Source organism: Centrocercus urophasianus, unplaced genomic scaffold (assembly GCF_019232065.1).
Source record: "Centrocercus urophasianus isolate 14NV4802_14NV808 unplaced genomic scaffold, USGS_Curo_1.0 seq_17, whole genome shotgun sequence".
Lineage (NCBI taxonomy): Eukaryota > Metazoa > Chordata > Aves > Galliformes > Phasianidae > Centrocercus > Centrocercus urophasianus.
The window spans coordinates 7,300,693-7,327,702 of NW_024884722.1; the positions used below are offsets into that span (position 1 = coordinate 7,300,693).

The window sequence follows — 27,010 nt, forward strand, 5'->3', positions numbered from 1 at the left end:
GTAAATCGTAAGGTTTGTAATTTTTTATTGAAAAATTAGTAACAACAGCTGTAGGGCAGCCTATCAGTTCTTTAAAAGTTTATGCAGACTTGATGTCAGCGGCAGAACAATTTACAGTATATAATGAGAGAAATAAACAGATCATGGAGCAGCAGGCACTGGATGCTTTCAGTGCATCTTCTAGCCCCAGAAAACAAAAGAACCATTTGTCTTGGACTGCATTTTGTCACCCTCCCAACACAGACCTGTAAATTTATACAAGAGGCAAGACAATCCCAATCCAATCTAAAAACGTCTCAATCATTCAGTCTTTTTCGTTGACCCAACTTATCACTTATCTTCACGGCTCACAGCAGTTTCTCCAGGAAGCTCTGTCTTAAATTTTTTATGAGATTGCTCTCCTGGGAAAAGAGACATGCAATGCTCTAAGGATCGTGCAATTTCATCAATTGTCCATCTGTCTTCATGAAGCGCGTGCTCCTCCAGCGTAAAGGGTCCATGTTTGGTTCGGGTCAGTTCCTGTATGCTGGCACAGGTTGAAAGTTCTACAGTACAGGAAAAACAAGAATTTACAAGAAATGCACGGTCAAATTTAACTCACTTATTTTGCTATACGTAGCCTGCATTGCTCTGCTTACTTTGAAATGAACATTCATCACTCATTTACATCTTCGTAAGTCTGAGGAATTCCTTTGATTTCAGTAGGCCTTCAGTGCAGTAAGAGTTCAAAATCTGACAAAGTTGTCAGGAAGTTTTCCAGATTTAAATCAGAAAGAAAAATAATGACATAAAATAAATGCAGAGGACCATGTGCTGATCTTCCTTGTACTTAGAGGCCTTAGCATTTTTGCCTTCAAGAAGAATTCTGGGATTCTTATCCCTGTGACGCTCTCCAACATAATATAAACTAAGATATGGAAACATTTGAAATTTAAACAGATCTTCTGATGGGTTAAATACACATAGGACATAATTACTTAAAGAGGAGTAACCAAAGATAAGAGCAACTGGAGCTGACTCCTCAGTATAAAGGTGTACTAAAATATTCCTGTCCACCCTGTCAGAGGGCAGAAGGATTTTTCCTGCATTTCATAGTTTGAAAAAGAGCCAGCTGGGAAGAGATTTTTACCTTGGTGTGTTTTTTAAGTGACTAAACTCAATCCACTGTACACAGGAGGCCATAGCAGGAGAATCTTTGACTTGCCTAAGCACGAGCAGCAACACTGAAATTCACAGGATACTCTCACATCGCTTGTTTTTTTGGTCTGCAAATGTATCACTTAATAAAAAAAATACTGAAATAGACTATCTGTTCTCCATCACACAGCTTGATAAATATAGGATGCAAGACAAATAATCCTGTGGGAAAGCAACATCATTTGCAGTACAAGGGAAGGAAGAAGAAAACACTGGAGAAATAATCACAAGTGAAGAAGACTTTCCAGCAGACAGGGCTTACTATGTGCATGGTAATGTTCTGTGCAATCTGTTTTCAAAATGTGATGAATAATGTTTAAAAAGGCAGAATCTTTCTTCTGCTTCTTCTCACCCTTAATCTGAGTTAGCTTTAACATATGGAGGAGAGGGGAAAAAGAAAATTCCCACCTTGCCTTGCATTTTCTTTCTCAGTGCTATTCCTCACTCCATTTTTATCCCCACAGCCCCCAGAGCTCTTGAGCAATTATTTAGGCTGCATTCCTTCATGCTCCTAATGAACATACTCTAGTACTTAAAAGCAAGTGATAGCAACACAAAGCTGCAAAACTGTACCTAAGTTTGGTGTCTGGACACCAAAAAAAAAAAAAAAAAAGGCAAGAGTTTTCTATAAGCAGACACGTTACTTCTGAAAGCCATCACTTTATCTCCTCATACCCACCTTTGCCAATGTCACTGACCAGGCTCCTGACATAAAAGCCGCCGCCACATTCAACATCTGGAACATTAATGGTGACATGGTAAATTGCCAGCAGAATGTGAAATCCACTTCACATAGAGACCATGCTCCCAAACAAATGTAAAAATGCACTGAGCAAACAACCCAGTGATAAAATATTTATAGGATGCAACATCAATTATTCATCCTGTAACATATGTGCAGGTGAGATTGCTAAGCCAGACAGGAGGGAAGGCAACTACAATGGCAACTGAACTAACTCGCTAGAAATTAAGTACTTGCTATGGTATGTTAAAAATGCTTCAGTTCTATTCATTTCTAAGGTTTCAGAAGGTCATTTCATATTTCTAATAATGAAACCAAGTTATTTCAGGAATAACCTAAAATAGCTATCAATGCTTTTCAGATACTGCACTTGGGCAGCTCCAATGAAAGCTGCTGACATTTCAAAATTCCCCTTTAACTTCCACTGCTGCTAGTGATCAGCATCTGGTCACCCAAACAGAAAGTAAGGCCTGAAGTAACACAGCACTGAGATCTGCCACTCAAATCAGCTTACCATATACAATCTGGTCCAATTGTGGGCCAACCAGGTAGTACCTCAATGCAAACGATTATCCAGACCTCAGAGTAGCATAAAACATTTACAACAGGATCTTTGATTTATTAATGTGCTTCTTAATGTATGACAGAAGAAAGGGTAAGATCCTGCCAATGCAAACTAGAAAAAGCCCTGACAATAGCTGATACTGGACTGTCAATTGCTCTGGGCATCAAGGCAAAAGAATGGATCAGGTGAAGTAAGCAGACCTGAGAAAGGAGGAGTGAGCTGGAGGTTGCAAAATCATGGACAGATGCAAATAATCTGCTGACCAGCCTCTCAGAATTTTCCCTCACAGAAAGATTACAAATAATCAGCTTAACTTAAAACCAAAATATGGTGCTTTTACTGGAAAGTGAAAGTCTTTGCACACAGGCTCACACCAAAATAAGTAGATGAGGGAAACAAAACCCATTTCAATATCTTACTGCCATTCTGAGCGTAAATAAGCACTAACAAGCTGGTAGCATCACCCTATGTAATAATCTTTGGTCTTTACCCAGTGTGAACAGTGGTGGCTGGAACTGTTGGAGAGAGAGGCTGTACACTCTTACTGGCCGAGCAGGCTTTGCTTCTACTTCTTCTCCTCTCTTCATTAGAGTTGATAGCCTTTCTCCACCCTTCTTCAAAGCAGAATAGCTGATCAAATGGAGCACAAAAAACACATCACCCGGTTATAAAAGAACAAGCTTCCCCTCCTGTTAATATTGTACCACAACAGCATATACTCACTCTTCTAATCCTTTCTACACAAAAACATAAAACCTAGCAAGTACTTCTGAAATCTCTTGGACACAAAATAATCTCATTCACCAGTGGTTATGTACCCTGGAAAACAAGAGATAGCCCTCAAATTACCTCTTGTTGCTTAGATTTGAGTGTTTCATCACTCAGCTTACAGTTTATGAAAGCAAAGAGTTGCTGTAAGAAGTACAATGCTTGCAGCTGCCTCTAGCATTTCGTCACTCAGAAGTCTACAGGACATGCTGCTTCAGTGCTGTGTTAGGGTGAGCACTGGGTATTGCTCAGGCAACACCTGTAATTCTGCCTTTCAACTTTACTCAGACCAGGGTCTTCCCTGAACAGCATCTGTCAGGTTATGTAGCCTTGTTTCAGGGTGTTTAGGACAAAAGCTTAATCCACTAATTTCACTCATAATGTTAAATTTTATCTAAAGCTCCCACTTTGGCCCTGACAGAAAGACAGCTAAAACAACAATCAAAAATGATCTTGCTCAAATTACTGGAAGGTAATTTGAAAAGGTCACACAAACAGAACACCTACTGAATTACTGACCTTACAAGGCTCACAGTGGAGCCACAGTAACCAAGCCAATGCAAATGCAGAGGAAAGCACATTAGTTTAAATCGCCATGAAAGCCATCTGTCACGAGCTAAGCACTTGCATACTGCCAGTTACCATGGCTCACCTGACTAGACGAAAACTGTAAAGCTAAGGAAGTTTAAATCACTAACAATTTATTTCTACTCTAAGTATTCAGAAAAGTAATTTGAAGACATTTAAAGAACTTCCAAGCTGACGTTAGTAAGCCTCTCCCTACTCTGTAGCTGAAATTAAATTCTTGAGGCTTTCTGTTCTAAATGGAAGACAGGACAGAATCCCCCCTAGTCCTGTAAGACCTGCTTAAGATTGCTACTCTACTTTAATCAACAAAACAGACTCCAGGTTGTCATTTGAGCTGGATGTCCAAAGCAGCATGACCCGCAGTTGCAAATGTTAAACTTGTAAGTCTACAATGTCTCTACTTTCTTACCAGAACATCTCTACTTCTGCCATAACCAAGTCCTGTTGGCAAGTCCCAACAGCTGAGAGTTCAGAATGTTGTGGAACTTACAGTGGAGGAACCTGCATTATGTCCCCTGTGAACTTCTGCAGCACATTCTCAAGATCTCTTTTTGTTACTTGGTCTGTCAAAAGAAAAAAAAAGTGTTAAGAATGGTTATTCACATTGCACTAATGGCACCAATCATGTTGCACAAACAGATAAAAAGTGGTACCCCTTGTCTGAATTTAGATTGGATGAACAATGCCAAAGAAAGATAAACAGAATGTAAGTAGGAGTGTGAATCAGTACGACAAGATGGAACAAACAGTCCAGGCTGATTAAGACAGTCTGGACACATCCAGAAGGGCAGAAATTCCTACATACATAGTTCTGCTATGCAATTTCTCTCTATCAGGACTAACAACTAATTTTTCTTGGGAACTACACAAAAATTACAAATCTTGTCCTATTCTAACCCTTGCTAAAGGTCTGAGAAGAATAAAATGCTCATCTGGCCTTGGCAACTTCTCTTTAAGAGTGCCTAAGCACAAGGAAAAAATACAACAGGTTACTGGAGAACAAAAGCATTGCACTTTTTTTTCCCCAGCAAAGCAAAAGATTTCACCTGGAACAACACATTAAATTCCTCTATCAAACATCTAACTCGTAGATGCTCACAAAGGTATTGTTACATATAATTAAGTCAGCTACACTGAAGATATCCTGTAAGAGAAAGCAAGGACTTTTAGAAATTTGCTCTCTCAGTGCACACACCTGCCCCACCTTTATGGGAAGGCTACAACTGAAGTAAAGTAGCTGGTTGCATCGGTCCTCTGAAATGCCATTCAGTAGAGATGACATCAACCCCTAATTTGTTTAGAAAGTATTTGTACTTTTGTACATTGCTTTTGGACATGAGATCTGTAATAAAAATGCACTTCAGTAAATATTTTGTCCTCTGCCTCATAAGTTATATTTTATTAGTATCACCCTAAGCCAACAGCACCCTAGCATATAAATGAAATTAACTTGCTCTGGAGAGTTGCACTTGCAGCCCTTACAAAACTGATGCCCTTCATGTTGAAAATGAGAAGGAAGAGGTTTCTTTCCCACAAATTTTTGAAGATGGCAATGCAGCACCTCCTTTCCACAATGCACATTTTGCAGCCTTGGGAGCACCTCTGTCCCTAAGCAGCATCACCGTCTCCAGAAGGGTTTTTAACAGTAAGTCTGCAAGGCACACAGGTCAGCCAGGGATGCTGAGAGAGAACAACACACAACGGAACGTGGAGCAGAAATGACAGAATTGCTTGTACATTAAGTGTGGATCTTCTTCTGAAGGGCCTCTTACACCATCAGTTCAATCTGATTGCATTACTGAAGTTTAGCAATGTATCACAACAAAGACACAGAGAAAAGTTAGCTTGACTCAACTTGATGCATGTCATCCTGTCAGCCTTCTTGCAAACTCCACACTGTTTTAGGCTAGACTTTAATGTCTAAGGAAAAAGAAATCCCCATGTGAGGAATGACATATAAAGCCACTTACAAAGCTGTGCAAACTAAATATTTACAGATGAGTTTGTTGAGATATAGAATAAGTCACGTTTGTTTTCTGTAATACATCACGGCTCAAGGTGGTCAGAATTCAACTCTGAAAACGTTTTACTTTTTCTACTCCAGCATGCCTTGCCTTTGTGCTAAGGGCTATGCTGGATTCTTGCTCTTCCCTACAGCAAGCAGGTATAGTTTTTACCCAGCAATCTGACACCAATGAATACCCCATTAATCCAGATCCAAACAAACAGTTGCACTGTGTCTAAACTGGTATAAATTGTGCGTTTACAGGCATCAGTCTGGACTCATGGCTAAGGAAAGCACAGAAATACGCTGCAAACCAATTCCTTTACTGTTTTCCAACTCCCACTCTCCTTGAATCCACCATACAGGTAGGAGGGAATTCACTCCTGCTCAGCAGAAATATCTCCCTTCCGGCCCTGTGCCCCCAGCTCTCCCTTCCCTAGCCTCAGGCTTGAGTTTAGCAGGTTAACAGCTCCTCTCCGCAGCATGTTCAGAGCAACATTGTGACTCAGCCCTCTGTTACGCATGGAATATAAGCACATCCATAAAGAATGAATAGTTTCCACAGTTCCTAAGGTTTCTCTCATGTGTGACTTCCCTTCTCCACTCCTTGAGAGCAAGGGGTGGAGAGAGGTTTCTCCAGTACTTACCTGGCACAGATCCCAATCATTCCTGCTACCAAGAATAAGCTCATCCTCCCCACTACCCTGATTGCAAATGCCAAATATCCTTATCTGCCACATCCCAGAACACAAGATTTGCTGGAAGCTGGATTGAAGTAGCAGCAATCTGCCCTTCCAGAGGAGTTTAAGGGACTGCTGCCCTGATTCAGGACTAAGTTTGTCCCACAGGACAACTGCACCCCATCCTCAAGAGTATTGACAGCCCTAGCTTCAAACAAAACAACTACAGATGCTCTATGTGAGCACTATTTGAAACACACTTAATTCATCCCTATTTTCTAAATTTCTTCCCAAATCTCTTACACCAACAGTGGGGCCACATGTGTCTGCACCAACTGTTTCTTCCACTGGAACATCCCCTGTGATTCTACCAGCACCCAAAACTCCTCCAATATCCTAAAAACATCCAGAATGCTTTGGCTCCTAAAATGAAAGTTTTCAAGAACAGTGCTTTTGAGTGCTGATGACTGCAGAAATATTTTCCTGTTGTAAACACACAGAAAGCTGTAGAAGTTACCAAACCAAGAGGTGACACAGCCTCAAGAAGCCCCCACTGCAGGGCGATCTCGCCCTGTGCTTGCTAACAAACCCTACTGAAGAAGAACACAAGGCCAGAAGAATTAGCCACAACCATCCAAGGAAACTACAGCAGCTGGCCTCAGTTCAATCTGGCAGCAACTAATTGCAAACAGTCAAGCAAAATGCTGAAAAGACAGCATTTTAAAGTTTGGGTAGCATAATCAGCAGAAACATGGAGAAAACCCTGAGGAGTTCTGTTCCCCAAATTTGGATATAGTCTGTAAGCAGCTGGGAGGAAGCAAGTTTCAGAATGAACATCCCTGTTTGTAGTTACAGAAAGGCTACAAACGCTAGAGTTCCTCGGAAAGTATCACAGAAACACTGAACCCTTTGCTGCTTCCAAAGTCAGCAACTGAGCCTGGGAGCAGCATGAAGCCTTAAGTAATTCTCCTGTGATAATACAATTTTCTCTCTGCTAAAAAGGCAAACATAAACTATCAGAAGTCCAGGAGGGATTAAGCCCAAGCAGTTCTCTCCTACACATTCTTCACTGTGATCAACTTAGCACACAACAGTTAGCTGTCCAAAGCGCTGCCTAGAATCACCTTGAGGACTACAATCTGACACTTAATCATGGGAGGCAACTTTCTTCAGGCACTTTATTCTTTGGGTCCAGTGGAGTCATTCCAGAGGAGGTAGACACATCCTGCAGGCTGTTTTACTGCCCTCTCCTGCTCCAGGTCCCAGCCCTGCATTCTGTTGGCACTGCAGAGTCTGCATTCCCTAGCAGATGCTCAGCATCTCCCAAGATCCATCTAGACGTCAAGAAATGCTGAAAATTGTCTCAAATGTCTTTTGTGTATGCTCCTGGAGTAGCAATTAAGATCAGGGGTGAGTGAGTCACCCAGAAAGCCAAGCTGCTTTGAGAAAGCACTGGAGAAATACCTGCTTTATTTGAAGGTAAGGAAGGAAGGAAAGATAAAATACATAGGTAGCACGGAGAAAAAGGAGTATGCATGTTCTTTAATCCTTCTTCAGGAAGAATTGGAATCTGATTTGAATGAGGAATGCAACAGATTAATTTCATAAGCATTCCATCCTGCAAAAGGAAGCCATGTCCCCCATCCAGTACTGAATTGCCCAGCCAGTGCCAATACTTTTTATGAAAGCACATTTTGAGCTTCTCTGTGGGACTGATATAATTTTATTTTTTTTAATTGACAATGGGGGCTTCATCCACTTGAAAAGTTAATCCACAGTTTCTTTGCGAGCGTTCTACAATGAATACTCATTGCAGCAGAGCTACAGCATCCCACTTTGAGTTAGAAAATACCAGCGAAGCATTTACCAGTCATCACCAAATGTTGGCAATTAGAAATTCTCAATACCAAGCTGGCATTCAGTTCTTTAGAAGCTCAGAAAGAAATTCAGTCCTGAGACAAAAGCAAATGATTCAACATCTCTAAATAGCACTGCCTAGCAAATAATGCAATTTGGATTGATTCATGGGGTTTAAGTTGGACAACAAAATCATGCTTGTATGCCTTGTGTAAAAAGAAGGACAATAGAAGAAAGGATATTGGGGTTGAGGAATGGAATACAAGCCCCCTTTTTCATCATGTTTATGTATTCCTTATGTATTCTATTCCTCAACCCTTGAACCCTTGCTCTGTCGGTCAGAAAATCTCATATATTAAAGTTGCTAGGACACAGACTGCAAGCAAGGGCAAGATTTGGTAGGTAAACATATGTAGAGGGATGCTTATGCCATCCTGCCATCCTCACTTTATGTCACAAAGTCTGTAGTTAAACAGCCATCCTGGAGGGAAGATGTGGGTACTTTATTCACCTACTGGCTGTGAAGGGCGTTACTAAAAGAGGACTCACGAGACTACATGCTGAAAGAGGAAAGTTTTACTGGACACAGCATGCCATTTGTCAGCCATCTCAAGATTTAAAATGATACAGTCCTGCTCAATTCTATTTTCTCCTTCTTAATCTATTGCCTGTACTGTTTTCTTTCCCCTCAACAGAAATGAACACACGCTGGACATAATTGCATGAAGCTGGACTAAATTAGATGAGCACTGAAGTTGAAGATGAAATAATTCTAGTTTGATTTCACATTTAAATTTAATTCACAGAGCCCCAAACATCTCTTCCACTCTTCTATGACACAGTCTGCTTATGCCTTCAAATAACATCAAGCATATCAATTTGTTTGTCATTACCATAAGGCTTTTCTTCAGTTACTTTTCCTGTAGCATCTAATGTATCAGTAGCTCTGCCCAGTAGTCCAATGGCAGTGTACTTCTGGGAAAGAAAAAAAAAACAATCAGATTTTCAACTTCTTCTTTGGTGGTTTGGTTTTTTTTTTTCTTTTTTTCTTTTTCTTTTTTTCTTTTTTTTTAAAATGCCTGCAAAACAGTAAATACTTCAGATGAGGCCAGGAAGAATTATATCTTTGGGTAACCAAAAGTAAAGATAAGAGGGAACTCAAAAGAAATTAAACACTGCATTACGTAGGCCTATGACTTCTGTTTTAGAAAGCCAAGGAAGAAGCAAGTGATCTGATTTCTTCCTATGAATACATCATAGAGAAAGTTACAGCATGCTAAAATCCAAAGTCTCTGTAAGGTATCCTATGTCACTATTTAAGCAAGCCAAGAAGAGTACCTTTCACGCACAATTCTTCTGTTCTTTCACAGTCTTGTTTGTTTCTATGGTACACAGAGAACTTTTCTACTAAAAGCAAAACAACACCACTTCCAAGGTTCCAAGTCACAGCATTACAACAGCTCAGCTGAAGATGTAGTGATACGCAATAGCCTAAAGCTAGAGGAGCTGTGAACACCTGAACACGGTAAGGACATGGTGCCCAGCACACGGCGACTGAGGCCACTGACAGGCATCTGTTTGTCATCACTTCACACAATATTGCAATTTCAGGGATTTTTCTTAAGCCTACATCTTTATCTTGAATGTGTATTTGTAACTTGCAAGCATTCAAACCTGTTCCCACGCCAGCAGCTCCAGTCCTCATTGCCACATTTTCCCCACAAGTACTGCCAGGCAGAACCTGAAGAAGCTGGCAGAAGAGCCAGCTGCCCCATGGCTTTCACAGGGCAGCTGAGCCACAAAGACTCACTCGTCCTATATCAAGCATTTCCATGGTCCAGGGGAAAATAAATAAATAAACAAATCAAGGTGTTCCACCAGCCTAACTCCCAGGAAGGCTTCTAATAACTTACCACAGCTGAGCTAGCAGCAATTTGAACTAAGTCACAAAAAAGACACCTTCCAGAACCTGGTTGACCAAATTCTACTGGAATACATCCAGACAGGTAGAAGCACTAACATACCACAATTGGATGCAATTCACCCTTTTAAGTATCCTTGCAAAGAACCAACAAGTTCAAGTAGTAACAGTGATTCATATTCCTACACACCTACAGAATGGGACTACTAAGACACGTCTTGATTTTGCTCTGTGTGACAACCTGCCACTTGAATGTATTTCTTTAAGCGACTGCCAGTAAATGGAAGCAGCAGAAATAGACGAGAGGCAGCAGACTGCAAACTTCACCATAAAAATAGCTGTAGCCTTAACATGGTAAGCAAAGTACACTTTTTTCTAAACACTAAGATGCCCAAATCACCAGAAAATTGCAAAATCAGGCATTCAGATATCCACCTGCAATTTGTCATGTTTACTTCTGGAAAGTATGGAAAAGAAAAAGTGGATGAAGGCTCGAAGGCCACTCCACAATAAACAACTTAACAGTACATCATCTGCTTTTAGGAGCATAAAACTGCTTGCACTCTGAGACATTTAATGATCTAGTTCTTAACTTTAATAGCACAGTTAGAAAGAGACACCATTCAGCAGTTATTTCTAGAGGTTAATAAAAAATGTGAGAGGATCTTAACAATTATAGCACAATGAATGATCTGAGCAGTTCGGGGAAACTTAAAATCTGAAAACTTCATACCTCTTCTGATTAAACATCTCCAAATGGAAGTACTGATACTACTTCATTTTGAATGCACTTTTTCTTCCAAATTCTGTTTTAGGTCAGGCTGTCTGTTTTAATAATAAGCTTCACTTGACCTCCCAGTAGTGGGCAGATAATACAGTATGTCTATATGAGAACACAAACAGTATGAACCATACAATCCAAAGCTCAACACTTGACTTGCCCTTTGGTTTCTGCAAAAAAAAGACAGAAAGCCATCCTTAAATGCCATCCAACAAAAAAAAAAAAAAAAAAAAAAAAAAAAAGAAACCTTAAAATTAGTTACAGATTGCCATTTCTTAGAGCAGCCTTCAAAGAGTCACAAAACACTCAAGTCAAAAATACAATAATCCACTAAGAATGGTAGAACAGGTCAGGAAATTAAGAATTAGAGATGGTTTGCATATCAGTCTCTGGAGTGTCCTTGGACATCTACAATTATACATCATAATTCTTACTGACCACTTAATGGGGTTTACTTCCTCTTTGTTAGTATCCAGGACCCAGACACTGTAGAAGGTAAGATGAGAGTCCACATTTAATCCATCATTCCTCTTATTTTGTATCTAAGTTCAGCATTCATTCTCCTTAGCCTCTAACTTGCACAGCCCCATAACTGCCCAATGGATTGAGCCACCCAGTAAGCATTTGGTGACCTTTCCTCACTTGTGTTGACAGTCATTTATTTCTTCCAGATTTATAAAACATATCCAGTGAAATTCCTCCTGTACTCTCAAGTTATAAATCCCCACAGGAACACAGCTGGCAACGGCTCACAACCACACTGACTTCAGCCCACTCAACCTGAAACAAAAAAACCAAGGTAGTAGATCTTGCAATTAGTGGAAAAGCCTCACAGATCCAGACTGCTACAGGAAACAACCCAGCCTCTGCAGCCACCAGAGCTCACTGCCAATGGATAGCCCTTATGTTTCTTCCCCTTGCTTATCTCAAGAGATCAAGACTGAAATCGTTTAAAGATCAAAACCAGCACCTCAGCTTCCCCTATAGGAAGCTACAGTACGCAAGCACGGCACATTAAAAGCTAAGGTGAAGTGTTCCCACTCATATCCTGTATGCACTGTAGCATCATGCATTAATTTCAACTTCTAATGGTGTGCTCAGCTGTCCCCAAAGCCTCCCAACTGTTAGAACAATTCAGCCCTGAGGAGGTAAGACCTTCATACAGCATCATGCATTAGGGAATGGCTACAGATCTCTGCTGTCTATAAACCATTTTTCTTGATGTTATGGCAGCTGAAACAAGGGGCAAAGTGATCAGGAGCCTTCAACTATAAGGAACTCTTTATTCACATTAGTGAGAGACAACCTTAAGATGCTATGAAATGGCAAACACTGCCCTCAATGATGTAGCATGAAGAGTGTCCAGCAGACTGGGGGATACACATACAAATACATGGTGCATGCAACCCCAAGGTGAGAAAGATTAAGATTGTGCTTTGGAAGCCACATGGCTGCTGCCACACCTATGAGCAGAAGGACATGGCCAGAAGCCAGTGCCTGAGAAAACAGGGTGACAGGAACCTTGAAGAAAGAAATGACAAATCCTCTACTAAACCTGAAAGATCACATACAGAGAAGTTTCGTTTCAGCCACAACCAGTTGCTATCAGAATTCTCACAATCAATAAATACAATAACATCTTGCTAACAGAAGAGCTATCATTTGGCTTTTTGATTCCAAAACCAATTTAAGACAAATCCTGATAGTAGCCTGGAGAAGGAAAGTATGAACACAGCGAGAGAAAGGACAGGGCTTTACCAGCATGCACATTTAACCGAGATAGGAACAAGAGGAGGAAGAGCCCTCTCCTGTTCAAGGGTTTCTGCAGCCACACAGCCCTGAAGGCCCTGGGCTGAGTGCCAGGCACGTCTGCCCCACTTATCGGCACGAATGCCAGACAGACATGGAACGGAACTTCTCCATTTTAATTGTTAATATATCAAAGAGCTTTTTTTTTTTTTTTTTTTTTTTTTTTCCAAATTTTGGGAAAGAAGCCAGACAGTTGAAATCTTAAACTAAAACAAGTTTAAAAGCTTTTTTTAAACAGCAATGCTTTGGAGGAACAAGGCAGAAACAGGGTTATGAAATAAGGTCACCAGTAGCTGTCAAGAAGATTTTAAGATGGCTCCCAATGCAGGAACTTCCCAGCAAGGCAAACTCCTGCAAAAGGCAGTTCAAAAGAGTTCATCCAAGGATGACCCATTTTCTAATCACAGCAACAACTGAACACAGAAGTGTAAAAGGAAAATAAATAAAGGCTCCGGCCCACGTGCAAGAGACTGGAAGCCAAGAAAGAGCAGCTAGAGCTGCTAGAAACAGAAAGTCGATTTATGCAAAGTGATGTCTGTGTGTGGCTGTCATTGAAGGAACAACAACAACAACAGCAACAACAAAAAAAGCAACACAACAACAACAGTAAACCCAAGTGCTCCAGGGAACATGAATGAGACCAGGCAAGCACTGATTGCAAGCAGTGATTCAGTGTCTGCTCCATCCAACCTACAGGCCTGGTGCAAGCAGTGATATTTTTGTATGCTTGGGCTATCCAGATAGCAAAGAGGCTTTCAACTCTCAGTTTTAATCAGACATCCAGTTTGTGTGGCATAATTTCTAAAGCACAACTACTGTGCTCTGAATTTAATAGTAGCATAATTTGTATTTGCTCTTCGTATAACATTTAAAGCTACCAATGGTTTCCAGTATGCTAACGCTCACCACAACAGAGAGTACATGAGATAGACAAATGCTGAAAGAAAAGAGGGTTGCCATAGTTTCAGTTATTTTCCAAAACAAAGCACTCTCACTAAGTAGATTTCAATATATTAAAAACAAAGAGCCCTAATCTCTTAAAAGCAGGTTGCACAGATGCAAAATTAAGGCTGCGGGATTAGGGAGGAGTTCGATATTTTAAGACAAAGCAAGTTCAAAATTAACGAACACTAAACATGTCCATTCATATCCACAAACATAACAACTATTCCACCATCCATTTTCCTCCTAAAAAAAAAGCTGACTTTGTGCTAAGCCTGCACTAAATTTTATTTACTGCCAGAAGCTGTAATTGTACTGTCATTGCTGAAGAACTATCTGATCTTTACTCTCGGACTAACAGGATTTTCTGACCTCTTATGTCAGCTTATTTAAAGAGTTCAAGCGCACGGGGTGGTGGGATTTTCAAAGTGAAGGAGCAGATCCACCAGTAGGAGGGGACCCAGAGGAGATGCTTTACCTGGAATTGAGAGAAGACAAAGTGGTAACTGAAGAGGCCAGCAAGTTTAAGCTCTGGTGTTAAAAGGAAGGGAAGAAAGTAGTGGGAGAAAAAACAACCAAACCCCAAACAATCTCAACAGCAACAGAAATGCTTGTTCTCCCTCAATAACACTGGTCCCCCTAGGCAACATCATGGCCATGTGTCATTCATGGACACAACACAGGCTTTATCTTTTCTATCCAAGAATTGTAGGCTCACATGCAGTAGTGGCTGCACGGAAACCACAGTCTATTTATTCAAACCTTCCTGACACTTGCTGTCTGGAGGAAACGATCACACTCACCAAAATATCTCAGGCTGGCTCTTAAATTCTCTTTTCAGCTTCAGTACCTGTTCTTTACTCATTTCCTCATTCTGCCGTCTAGCACCTACGGTGCAGAGCATACAAAATAAACCCAGACAGCCTTCAGCTCCCAGCTGAGAAACAGTTTTAAGCAAATTCATAATTCTTTGCCCAGAAATAAGACAGTATCTCCAGAGGGGCTAAAACTTCACACACATAAAATTCACAGATAAAACTGAAAGCAGGAAAGCCTCCAGAATCCAAAGATGCTGCTAAAGTTAAGATGCTGCAAGTTCTAAAAGGCAAAGCTACGAGCATCTCTAAGTCACCTGAAGGGAGCATTACAGACAACAATGCAGAACAGCTGTTTAAACCTTTTAATGTATTTTCTTTCTCCTTTGATTTTTAGTAAGAGAAAAGGCCTTGCCATGTTGCGGCCTTGGGTTTGTTTTTTTATAGGTTTGTTTTTTTGTTTTTTTTGTTTTGTTTTTTTTTTTTTTAATTTAATGAATGAATGTAAGGAAGACCTGTATGTGCAGCACAGACACACACAATTATAGAAAGGTCAAGATAGAAAGGGCAGCACTGACCTTGCAAGTGAAAAAATAGAAAAATCACACTATAGCATGCTCTTAGAACACTCAGCATTTTTGGTGGAGAGAGCTCCTGCAGCACAATAGGTGCAGTCTATTCAATATTTCCAACAGTTTTTAAAACGTGTGAATATTAATAGAGCATGGTGCTGAGCTATTAATAGCTTGGGCCTCTGGGGTTAACATGAAAGAGACTTGAGCAATACACAGCATGTTAAGCCAGCTTACTAATGGTGCCGCAGGAAAGCTTCTGTCTCTACCATCTAACAGCTTCCTTCTCTACAACTGTGTTTTGGGGATACTGGGCAGGTAAGGATAGTGCAGGTACTCATATGAGCTTCTTGTTATTATTTGTTAGGAAAAATAGACCTCATGGTTGAAATAACAGATAATTGAAGACGCTACAAATGCGTATTTGGTAAGAATGCTTTCCCCAGGTACCGCTTCAGCCCTTCCCAATTTCTGTAACCCCCACTGCATGGGCTTAGCATTGCTCCATGCATCTTGTTTTGCACAGACACCACTTCAAGTTTTGATAACGCCTTCTGCACATTCTCAAAACACATCAAAAACAACATAACTCATGCAGCCTCCTTAGCCTTCTTTTTATGCATCTTCCTGGTACCAAAATAAGAAGGAAGACTGTGCTTCCATGAACTAACATTGATCTTCAGTTAATATCTTGGGACAATCAGTAACATACAATTAACACACACAGGACTGAAAAACATGCTGAGCGTACATTAGTGATCCAGACATTTCTGGAAAGAGGGCATGGAATTATAACAGCAAGCTCTTGTTCAGCAAAGATTCTCAGGTGTCAGTAGTGGTTCAAACAAAAAGCAAACAGTCTCACAGCAGCATTTGGATACAGCTCTAATAGGCTACAGACATAAACAGGACAAGTTTTAGGTGAAAGTCATTATCTCTACAACTAAGACCTCCTTCTGTATTTGCACAATACTGTAAGAAATATCAGGTAACAGAAAAGGCAAGACTCCTCTGCCCTGTTATCTGCATTTCAGGAATGCAATGTACATTACTGAACACACAAAAGACAATACCTAAATGGATGAAATTAAGCAACCACCACATGTCAGGATGAATCACCCAGTCTACAAAGGCTGAAACGCATCCATCTGCCTGTGGGTTAACGCTGCTCGTAAAACAATCATTCCTTCTCTGATCTGCCAGTCCTCTTACTCAAGGGAAACCCATAAAACACCTTTCAAAACAAGTCTGGGAACTAAAATTCATAACTCCACTGGGCTCAGAAAGAAGTTGGGCTCAATAGAGATGTCGGATTTATGGCACAGTGTAACGTTACCTCACACTAACCCCCTCACATTCCACAATGTATAATACACCAGGCGCTCTCCTTCCCCTAGGAGATAACCTTATCTCTCTTTCTTCTCCTACCCTCCTTGTAAGGAAATAATTTCTTTGGGCTTGAACACAGGCAAAGTACTGCTGTTTTATGTCACTGCAATCCATTTTGCTTAAGTGAGCAGGCTACATATAGCACTCTTTTTTGCTCCTTCTTCCATCTCAGTGCAAACAGATTCAGTCAGACCCTTACTTGGGTGGTGGGATAACAAACAAGGAGCTGTGAGAATAAAAGTGTGTATGCCATAAAGTGAAAAAACGAGGTGTTGATGAAAAATTTCCTTGTGAAAGTGCTGGAGAGCAATCTGATCAGTATTACTTGGATTCCTTATGACAAATATAAACCACTGGATACGGAAGCAGTGCAGCTTGGAAGCAGAACACCCCCAAAAACCATGTGAAGAACCATCCGGCAAGCAATAGCAATGCCCTGGCCTTGTGACTGGAAGCCTGGCTCATGTGGTTGTGAACAAGAACCCTGCTGCCCATGCGGGAGAATTCTTACTCCATTTTATTAAAGCAGGTCATAAAACATAGCCCATCTGCACGGAACACCCTTGGGTCCTACCTGCCAGATCTGCCTGCCCAACCAGAACTGCTGGTGTACCACAGGCACAAGCATTAATGCATTTTCTTTCAGAAGTGGTCTAAAATACACCTACCTCTCCAAACAGAGCTGAAATTACATTTAATTTTAAAATCCATGTCTTCTGTTTCAGACCCGAGAAAGTGCTTGCACGTTCAAATGCCGAGCTGTCTCTACTATATCAACAGATCTAATAAAAAGAAAAGCATTACCACTACCCACAAACCTTGCCCTTCCGAGAGAATGTTAAAAGTATCAGAATACGAAAAAGAAAACAGAACAACATCACTATGCACTGTATGAATAAGTAGCTTTGATCTTACCAGCTCCAAAAGAAAGCTAGCTGAGGCAAAGAGCTCTGCTGGTGAGGCAGGAGAGAATTTTATATTTAAAATAACAGCACACACAACCAAGAGGATCCTTCAAAAGGAAAGTCAACTCTATTTTCTTGCACTCGTAATTCATGAACACGAACTGGAGAACAAACTGCTTTAGAAATACATTTTAAAACAGCAGGGGGAAAAAAAGCCTCTTTAAAAAGAAAAACAGGGTTGCCTAAGATTTAGCACTTATACCATCACGTTGCACATCTGTGTGCGAAAACACACAAATGTTGGCAGAAGAATCCCAAGTTCTTATAAATCTCAGGAAAATAGGCAGACAGAGGGGAAAAAATTAGAGCTTCAAATAAGAAAGAGGCCCCAGAGGGAGCCCCCCTGTATTCCTGGATACCAAAGTGTCCACATGGGGCTTTGGTATCTAATGAGCTATAAGCAAATGAAGTCACAACAAAGGGCTTCATTAATTCTGTTCCTTATAAGGACTAGTAGATGTTCTTTTCAATGCATTATTAATTGATTGAACTCATTACCTAAAGATGGTGGTGAAGTACTTAAATAAATTCAATGGAAACAGCCAACAGCCTTTATGTTTGAGAAGTTAAGGGATACAAATTAAAGCCTAATCTTTTAGGACAGTAAGACATTCACAGGAAGGAAAATGAGGCAACCTTTTTCATAGACACTGTATTTTGTAGCACCTGGTCTCAATCCTCTAGAGAAACAAGTCTGCAATACAGAAATTCTAAGCCACAAATTACACTGCAAGAAGCAACTTACAGTTCTCTGAACAACCTGATCAAGCTGTAGATGCCCCCATTCTTTGCAGGGGAAGATGGCCTGGGTGACCTTTAAAGGTTCCTTCCAACTCCAACAATCCTATGATTCTATGCTTCCAAAATTCTCATACGTGATGTGCAATCAACTCCTACACAAATAAGCCCTATTTCATAGGATAGAAGTGAAAATGACAAGTATGAAGACCTGTTCAATGAACTAGTACTCACTTCCCATCCAGGATTCGTAGAAGCTAATTTTTTTCCAATTACAGTAAATCTAGGTTGTCACATATCAGTGATTTATTCTTATTCTGTTCATATTCTTTCTCTAGTCCTTGCAATGATTTGCAGATTGCATTTTACTCTATCCAGAGTTTTTTAATTCTTATTTATTTAGGATAGTGTACCATTCTGTAATACCTTGAACTTTTGACATTACATTTTCTATTTTAAGTAGTCCCTGTCCAAACTTGTGCAAACACCAAAACCCCTTCACGTCACTGAGCTCTTGGGGTTTCGGACCATGACATTATCATGCACCCTCAGATGAAAACAAAGCACATATGCCTTCTGCTCATTAAGAAGCAATGATTTCAAACACAGATGGATGGCCAAGCCCTTTCCTCATTCACACCTGTAAGATGCAAATAAAATGCTTAGGGCGAGCCCAGATGCTACCTCACCGAAAAAATATACAAAATAAACATAGTATTAAACCCCAAATTTTAATTATCCTGTTTTATCCCACTTGAAAATAAATACTGTATGTGTTGGAAGACATCTCCAAATAGGAAGCGTTAGAACAGAGAAGAATCACACTGCTTATTGCCAGTCCTTTATTTTTCTCTTCTGCTGAGACCCCAGTTATTTCTTCTCTCTGTACCTCCATTCCAGCACATTCAAGGAGATAAAAGGTTTTAAAACGTAAGTACTACTTGGGAAATTGTGCTATTAGCTAGCATTCTTGACTCCATTTGTCCATCCCAAAAAATCACTTCTATATTTTGTTTGAGACAGACCAGTCACCCACAAGACTGAAATAATTTACTGTAATAGAAATTGGCCCACTCCCATTATACTCATTTTCCTGCTGAAACGAGGAGTAGTTCCTCATTCTACTCTCTTCATTTTGCAAACACAAAAAAACACCCAAAACAATGCAGTGAGAAAAGTTCTGGCAAGTCCAATCCCAAAACGTGAGATGGAAGAGCAATTCTCTATGGCATTGGTATTAAATGCTCAGTATTTATGTTTCTCCAAGAGGATTCATCTTTTCCCTCTCACTTGAGTCACTTGAAAAGAATAAAGCAAACAAACAAAAACTAAGCCAGCTTGCATATATTTTTAATTCAGAATAAAGAGTAAGAACTCAGTGAGATCTGGAACATTAAGTAGGTATTGCCTTTGGCTACGCATTTTTATTTGTTTTAAATTAATTCATAAGGAGGTCAAACCAACAGAGCACCAGTTGAGAACTTGATCTACAGTGGATGAGTAACACTCCCTGTATAATGTGCATAAGTTGCAAATAGAGTGATAACGTTCATAGCTGCCACACAGAGTCAGGAAAGTTTCACACAACGTTTGAGGGGGAAAAAAAACACAGAAACAGTCCAATCTCTGGCAGAGCCACCATATGGAGTTTACTGCAGAAACATACGTTTTGGCCACTCAGCAGAGCTCTGCTGCCAACAATGATAGACTGAAATATTTCTTTACAAGATATGATATATTCCTATAATGAAACAATAAATCCTAACCAGAGACGTTCAGCCAGTTCAGCCAAATCTTTATCAGAATAAGCAGGATAAAAGAAAAGCTTCAGCATACACTATAGTTTGCACAGCGGTAAAAAGATGAGATCAGAGTGTAAGTTTATGGCATATGCAGAAGATGTTCAGAAAAAAATACTCGAATCTATTTAGACAGTTGTTAATTTACCTGCATCAGATCTCTTGCTAAGATACCAGCCTTTATTACAGCATGGTCAAAACCAAAAAGCAGCTGCCTGCAGCAGATCCATCAGCCTCCTCAAGCCTCCTGAGTTTTCATGTGCCAAAGTTACCGAAGTATAAATGGAAAATCAGAAAGCTGAGGCAGACAAGCTCCAAACAAAAGCTTATGACTGCCACGCCATCTGGCACAGCCTCACACCCTCTGCCACACCAGAACATGAACAGTTGCAGGGGAATAGAAGATCTGCTGTAAGGATGTATCTTCACTCATAAGCACACAGCCTGTACCAACCCAAAGCCAGGTGAGACTGGATCTGGCAAGAGGACCTTGATGGACTGTCTCCACTGCTCATTTCTCCTCTGTGTCCCCTTTCCATTGTCCTGTAGCAGCATCTCTAAGCCTTTTTGAGCTACTGGGTCACAAAAGAGCTTGCACATATGCTCTTCTGCTAAAACAACAGAAACTACTTAAGCCACCAGAGCTGTTTCCACTCTGAAAATCAGCTTAAGAGGCTCTTTAGGAGCTTTAGGTGTTTTGAAATCAAGAACTTTCACACATCCACCTGTGAAGACTTAATTTAGCTGAATTAGTTCAATGTCTCTCTCAAGTTCTCAAGAGGGAGATGTCAAGTGACAGAAGGTTAGACTTGCGTAGGAAAATATAGCATTACAAGATAAATCATTTCCTAAGGAAGGCTGGGAACTCACTTCTAGACCTGGAGAGCTGGGCTGTCCTATTTCCAGAACTGAGCCATAGTCTCTCAGAACTAAGACCAGCCTGCTTTAGGCAGATGTCTACTGAAAAAGATCATGGATGGGTGACACGTGGAAGTATCAACTAAGCCAAAGCCAGAAGAATTCTGCAGCTGCAGCAGAAGGCAGGAGGATACAAAAGCATTGGTGAAACCTCCCAGAACAGCTGGTTCAGGAAAAGAAGCTGCTACGAAAACAATATTCAGTGCTGTAGCATGCTCCTTCGTGGATGCGCTTGGATTCTGGTCACTCAAGTGCAAGCAATTAGGAAGCAAGCACTGTTCAGATTGCCATGAGAAACACAAGAGCTGACTTCAGCTGAATTGCTATTATTTTTCTTGAAATTGCAAATTTTAAAATTGCATTCATTATTTTTTTTTTCCTATTCAAATATCTATTCTAACCCCAAATTAATTTTAATCTCAGTTCTGCCCGTAGCCAAGGAAAGGTAGATGTCTGTAGGTTTTCAGAGACAGAAACCCGCGTTTCGTAAGAAATGTGACGTCTGAAGCATTCAGAACACATTTTCAGAACACACATAGACTTATCATCTATCTTCTCACTTTTCACTTCTACATCCAGTTCCAGCTGCTTACTGATGTTTCAAATTGGAAACGACTGAAGTCTGGTCCTATATATCAATGCAAACCCATTTCAGTTTTGGATCGGTCTCTACAGCTTTTTGACCTAGTTGTATTCTCTTTTGTCAACATTTTTTCTGTTGAGCTGAAGATTATCAGTGAAATTCTACATCAGTTTATCACTTCGACACCTATAGATGTTCATACCAGAAGAGAATGGGAAAAAATAGGAAAATAAAATGCATTAGAAAGGCTGTCAATATGCTGAACATACTATTGACTTTCCCCAAGCACAAGACAGGAAGGCTTAATTGATTTCTCTATCTGTCAGCCTTACCTAAAATTCTCATTTAAAAATAATGGTCAAAACTACAGATTTCACTTGCAAAGAGGGAATCAACATTTGCAGATTATTCCTGGAGTACACGCACCTGCTCAGTAAGCAATACCCACAATCTGGAGCACAGTCACCAAAGATACAGCACAACTAATCAAAAGCAGCAATCAACAAGTTTGCTATCTGCCAGGGCTCCAGTCTGGTTTATCTCATTCAGCCAGAAGGATTTTGTCACCTTTAGCTTCTTACATGTGCCTGTCCATGTGTTTGTAGCTCGCCTGTCTAAAGTGCACAGACTCTGAACCCAAAGCTACTATCACAAACAAGACATAACTCCAAAAGGTGCCTCCTGGCATTTAAGAAGAAAGAAAAGAAACATCTGTTACTGCAAGCTAAATCATAGTTCTGCTATCTACATATATGAGAGGCAACCAAAACCTGAACCATCATATACAATTACCCTCCAAAAGCATCTCTCACAGTGCCATTTTTATTATGGCTTTTCAATCTTTTTCTTTGTTGAAAATAACAAAATATTATAGCTATCTTCTTGCAAAACAGGAATTAATCCCTTATTAACACTCTTCAGCAAAACAAAGACAAATAAAGGTTTTTCAATGACCCATTTCAATGTCCCAGACATGAGTGCAAACACAGAAAGGAACAGTTGTACTTATTTACAATAACTATATTGGACATTTCAGATATTTGTATGTAGGTGCAGCTCTTACTTGAAAGAAAAACAGAAATCAAACTAAACAAACAAGCACTAATACAGGTCATTTAGCATTCCTTACCTTGGAACCTGCCAATATAGTTTTCAGCAATTTCGTTCCCTTTCCAATACCAACCACTGCAAAGACAGAAAGAGAAATTACACTTCCAAACCAGCTTTGCAATTCCCTTCTTCAACACCATTATGAGATAAGCTCTAATGTTAAAAAAAAATCAGACTATAGAAATAAAGAAGTTTAAAGCAGAAGACAAATAAGCTTCACCTAGTTCTCAAAATGCTTTAATTTGACTCCTAGATTTATTTATCTTTTAATCACCAGAGAAACAGATAGTGCAATTAACCCCGTCTCTCATTTGATGAAAGCTTTGGCTCGCTAATAATGAGTCCGGACTGCATTGCAAGTAAAATGGGCCTTTCAAAGGCTGATAGAGGTAAAGAATAACACAGCCAAAGCAGCATAATGAAACAGTTCATGGAAGTCACAGCAACAAAGTAAATTAATCAAAAGGTCCAATCAGGCTGTCAGAAATCTTTCCTAGTCAGGCCCCTGTGTTATTGTATACGCACAAACCATTGTTTCTTCCATCCTAAATCAGTATTCTGCAAAGTAATTCTCAGTCAGGTTTTCACAAGACAAGCAGATGGGAAAAGGCAGTATTTTACATTTTACTTCAGAGCTTTTTTACAACAAGGTGCTTGCTTTGGATAAGCCTTTCTATTGATTTGCTCCACATACAGCAATACAAAGAAACAATAACAACAGAAGGAAGATGGAGAACTGGGATGAGTCAGATGCATTGCCATGACACGTTCCTGAGAACACTGCCATGCCATCTACTGTAATTCATTGCAGAAATTCTCCACTGTGTCACATCAAGAAAAGAAAAAAAAGCACTAATGAGAAATTAAGGAATTATTCCACAATTGTTCTACTATTAAATAATAAAGGGTCACCTTCACCTTTCCTGAACTATATAGGGGAAATTATTTCCACACACAAGCTAAGGAATATGTAACAGCTGTCCTTGATCTTAATAAAACTACAGGAGTTAAGTGCATTTGAAACAAATCAGCTTTGTACTAACTTGAGTCAAAAAGCCAAGAGCATCTAGCTCAATAATGACTACTTAAAACAAAAAAGAAAAACAAAACCACATTTGTGCTCTAATGTTTCCAATCTTAACACTCTTGAGATTCGTAAGACTTCCTATTCTCAATAATTCTCCTCTTATTCCTTGGGGTTTTTACAGTCACATATGCCTTCGTCTTTGTAATTCCTTGTACCTTCAGTTCAGCCTGCTCCTGTCAAATTCACCAGGCAGAGCTACAACAAGGCTGAGAAATGAAGATAAGCACACATAAAACTTTATAACCAAGCACTTTTCTTGCAACACACTGACATCACTCATAACTTGGATTAAAAAAATAGCTACTTCAGTTTCAGAAGTATTACCGTTGCTCACTGACCACTGCCTTTTTATAGGTGGTTCAGAATTCCCTAGGACACAGGGCCCCACCAGCACAGGGCTGTCTACCACCCGGCCCATAAGTTGCCCATCATTCATGCTGTACATTTCACTGATCTGTGCCTCCAAAATTCTTCCTCATCTACACCCGCCATAAATATAAAAAGAAATACCGAAGCACATCTGATGAAAACCACTGCCCAGTTATTTGCAGTTCACCCCACACACCAAGCAAGACTCTGATCAGCAATTCATACGAGTGAAGTTGCAGACATGCAACTTGTATAACCTTTTATTCTTTCCCATTGTTTCACATTTCGGAAGATAAATACTTCATTATGCTAAGATACATGAAGAAAGAAAGCTTCCTGACCCCTCCTACCACACACAAAAAAGCAGAATACAGCTTAGGAATGACTTGATTCTATCATGTTCTTCCTTTTCTCCTAATCATTTTAACCAAATCCCCAAGATATCTCAACACACGGCCTTTCCTGCTCCTCTCTAGTCTTGTCTTTTCCAATCTAACTACCATTGATTTTTCTCTGTGTGCTTTGTATGGCAGTGGAATGAAACATTCTATACCTTTCTGGATCGATCCATAGCATATTAAGGTGATACACTTCTGTCTTTACCAAGCACATCAAGCCCAAGTACTTTTTGTCACACCACATGAGCTGGCTTTGGAGACTGATGGATATCAGAGAATACTAGGAGAAGCAATTAAGGATGACAAGAGATTTTTCTTTCCCTCTGGATCAATGCTGTTGACTTCCCACAGTGAGCAGTAGTATGCTCATTGGGGACATCCCTGAAAAGCAGAAGCATCCACTTCAGCCAGATACACAGTATTCTCTGGTGAGTGGTCACACAACACAGGAAGACAGAGTTAGTGCTTCTCTTCCAGCCCAAGAAGGGTATGTTTCAAAACATTTACAGGTAACACAGAACAATTATCAGCATATATAGACCTCCACTAGCAACAGACGCCACAAACATTCCTGGAAGTATAGCTCCTATCACAGTAAAACTCACTGGATATCTCATTTCATTAGAATTCGGTGGATATACTTGTGTATAGTAAATGCTCCCCCTGTTGATTTTCAATACCAAAGAAGCATCGCTGTTACTTCTTCAGACCAAGTTAAGCTACAAAACTGTGGTGAAAGCAAGCTGTAGATTTTAGCATTACTCATCAATGAAACCATTAGTGACAGTGTGTGATACGGGATTAATCCAGTCTAATTTTCACAATTACAGCTGAGTTCTCAGAAACAGCAACTGATACATCATAATCATTAATGGAATGAAGAAATTCAGTAAATAGATGATAAGACAAGGGGGAATGGTTTTCTGGTGAGACAGGGGAGGATTAGGTGTTAGATATTAGAAGGAAGTTTTTCACAGAGAGGGTGGTGAAGCACTGCCCAAGGAGGCTGTGGATGCCCCATCCCTGGAGGCATTCAAGGCCAGGCTGGATGTGGCTCTGGGCAGCCTGGTCTGGTGGTTGGCGACCTGCACACAGCAGGGGGTTGAAACCAGATGAGCATTGTGGTCCTTTTCAACCCAGGCCATTCTGTGATTCTATGATCAGAAAGCAAAGCCTCACACAGAATCACAGGGGTCAGAAGAGGTCTCTGAAAATCACCTCATTGATGACTGTTCTTTAATGAGGAAGAGAAGACAGCAAGTGAAAAATTCTTGAGGCTTAACACAGAAGTAAACAGCACCTGAATTGCTGTTACTCATTTTTTATTTGACAAGTATTATAACCCCCAAAGGTTCCCTCAAAATCCCAGAAACACATTAAGGAACAAATACTTTAGAAAATTACAATGGCTATAAATCCCCAGCTTAACTAAAAACAAAACAAACAAAAAATAACACACAAATTTCAAAGGCAATTTAGAAAACGTGGCGGGATACATGGTGGGATGTAGTGTGAGGAATGTGAGCAATGACCAACAAAGTTGGTTATCTCAGGAAGTTTAAAAAAAAAAAAAACAACAACAAAACTTGTTCAGGAACTTATTATACGTGTGCACAAGTACACAAAAAGGAAATGTAACCCAGGACACTCTTCTCCAGTAACCCAAAGCCGCAGTGTGCGCTGCACGTATCCAGACCATCCCTCCACCTCCACACGGAGGCACAGAAGTGTCTCCCACGTCCTGTGACTGCATTTGTACTGCTCATTACCCAGAACTCCTGTTGCTGCACTGTCCAAAGTCCCACCATGTCCAATTTTCAAGGCTTGCTTTTTTCTTTTGTTATCTTTTGTTTGCACACCGGCTTCTGCAAACAGAAATGGAAAGAAGGCGTTACAAGACAACCTCAGAACCCAGGAAGGGGCGCGCAGATCCCCCAGCCCAACCGCCCGCCTACCTGCCAGCAGCCTCTCCTTCAGCAGGTTGAGCACGGCAGCCGAGGTGGCCCCTTTGGGCTTGTAGACGGCGAACAGCCCGCTGAGGGAGAAGAGCTTCTCAGCCGCCCTGCCCCCCAGCTCCCCGGTGGCCATGCTCAGCAACCCAGCGCGCCTTCCGCCCCGCCGCCCGGGGGCCTCTGGGAAACGCAGTCCGCCGTGCGGAAGGGCGGGGCGGCGCGGGCCGGGCGGGGAGCTGCGAGCGAGCGGCTGCTGGAAGCTGGCACGTAGTGAATGGCCAGAGCGCCTGGAGTCCCTGCAGAGCAGCCTGCACACCGGGGCTGGGCCGCACAGCCGGCGGATTCCAATCAAAGCCCGACTAAAGGGCCCTTTATCAAAATAGGCTCCATCTGGCCCCCACGAAATGGTGCTGGTATCAGGGCTTCCTACCTGTGCTTACAGCATGCAAGAGCGTGCAGG

General features: G+C 40.7%; 1 protein-coding gene across 1 annotated transcript; it reads right to left on the minus strand.

The window, feature by feature from the left end:
* On the minus strand, positions 1–26,710 carry TRUB1 (TruB pseudouridine synthase family member 1). Its single transcript, XM_042818483.1, has 8 exons — positions 26,554–26,710; positions 26,368–26,463; positions 22,764–22,819; positions 9,296–9,377; positions 4,351–4,423; positions 2,995–3,134; positions 1,877–1,933; positions 1–545 (listed from the first exon to the last, which is right to left on the minus strand). Exons 1-8 carry the CDS (start codon positions 26,684–26,686, stop codon positions 331–333), a joined length of 852 nt encoding a protein of 283 aa, XP_042674417.1. The 5' UTR covers positions 26,687–26,710; the 3' UTR covers positions 1–330.
* Between the last annotated feature and the right edge of the window lie 300 nt (positions 26,711–27,010).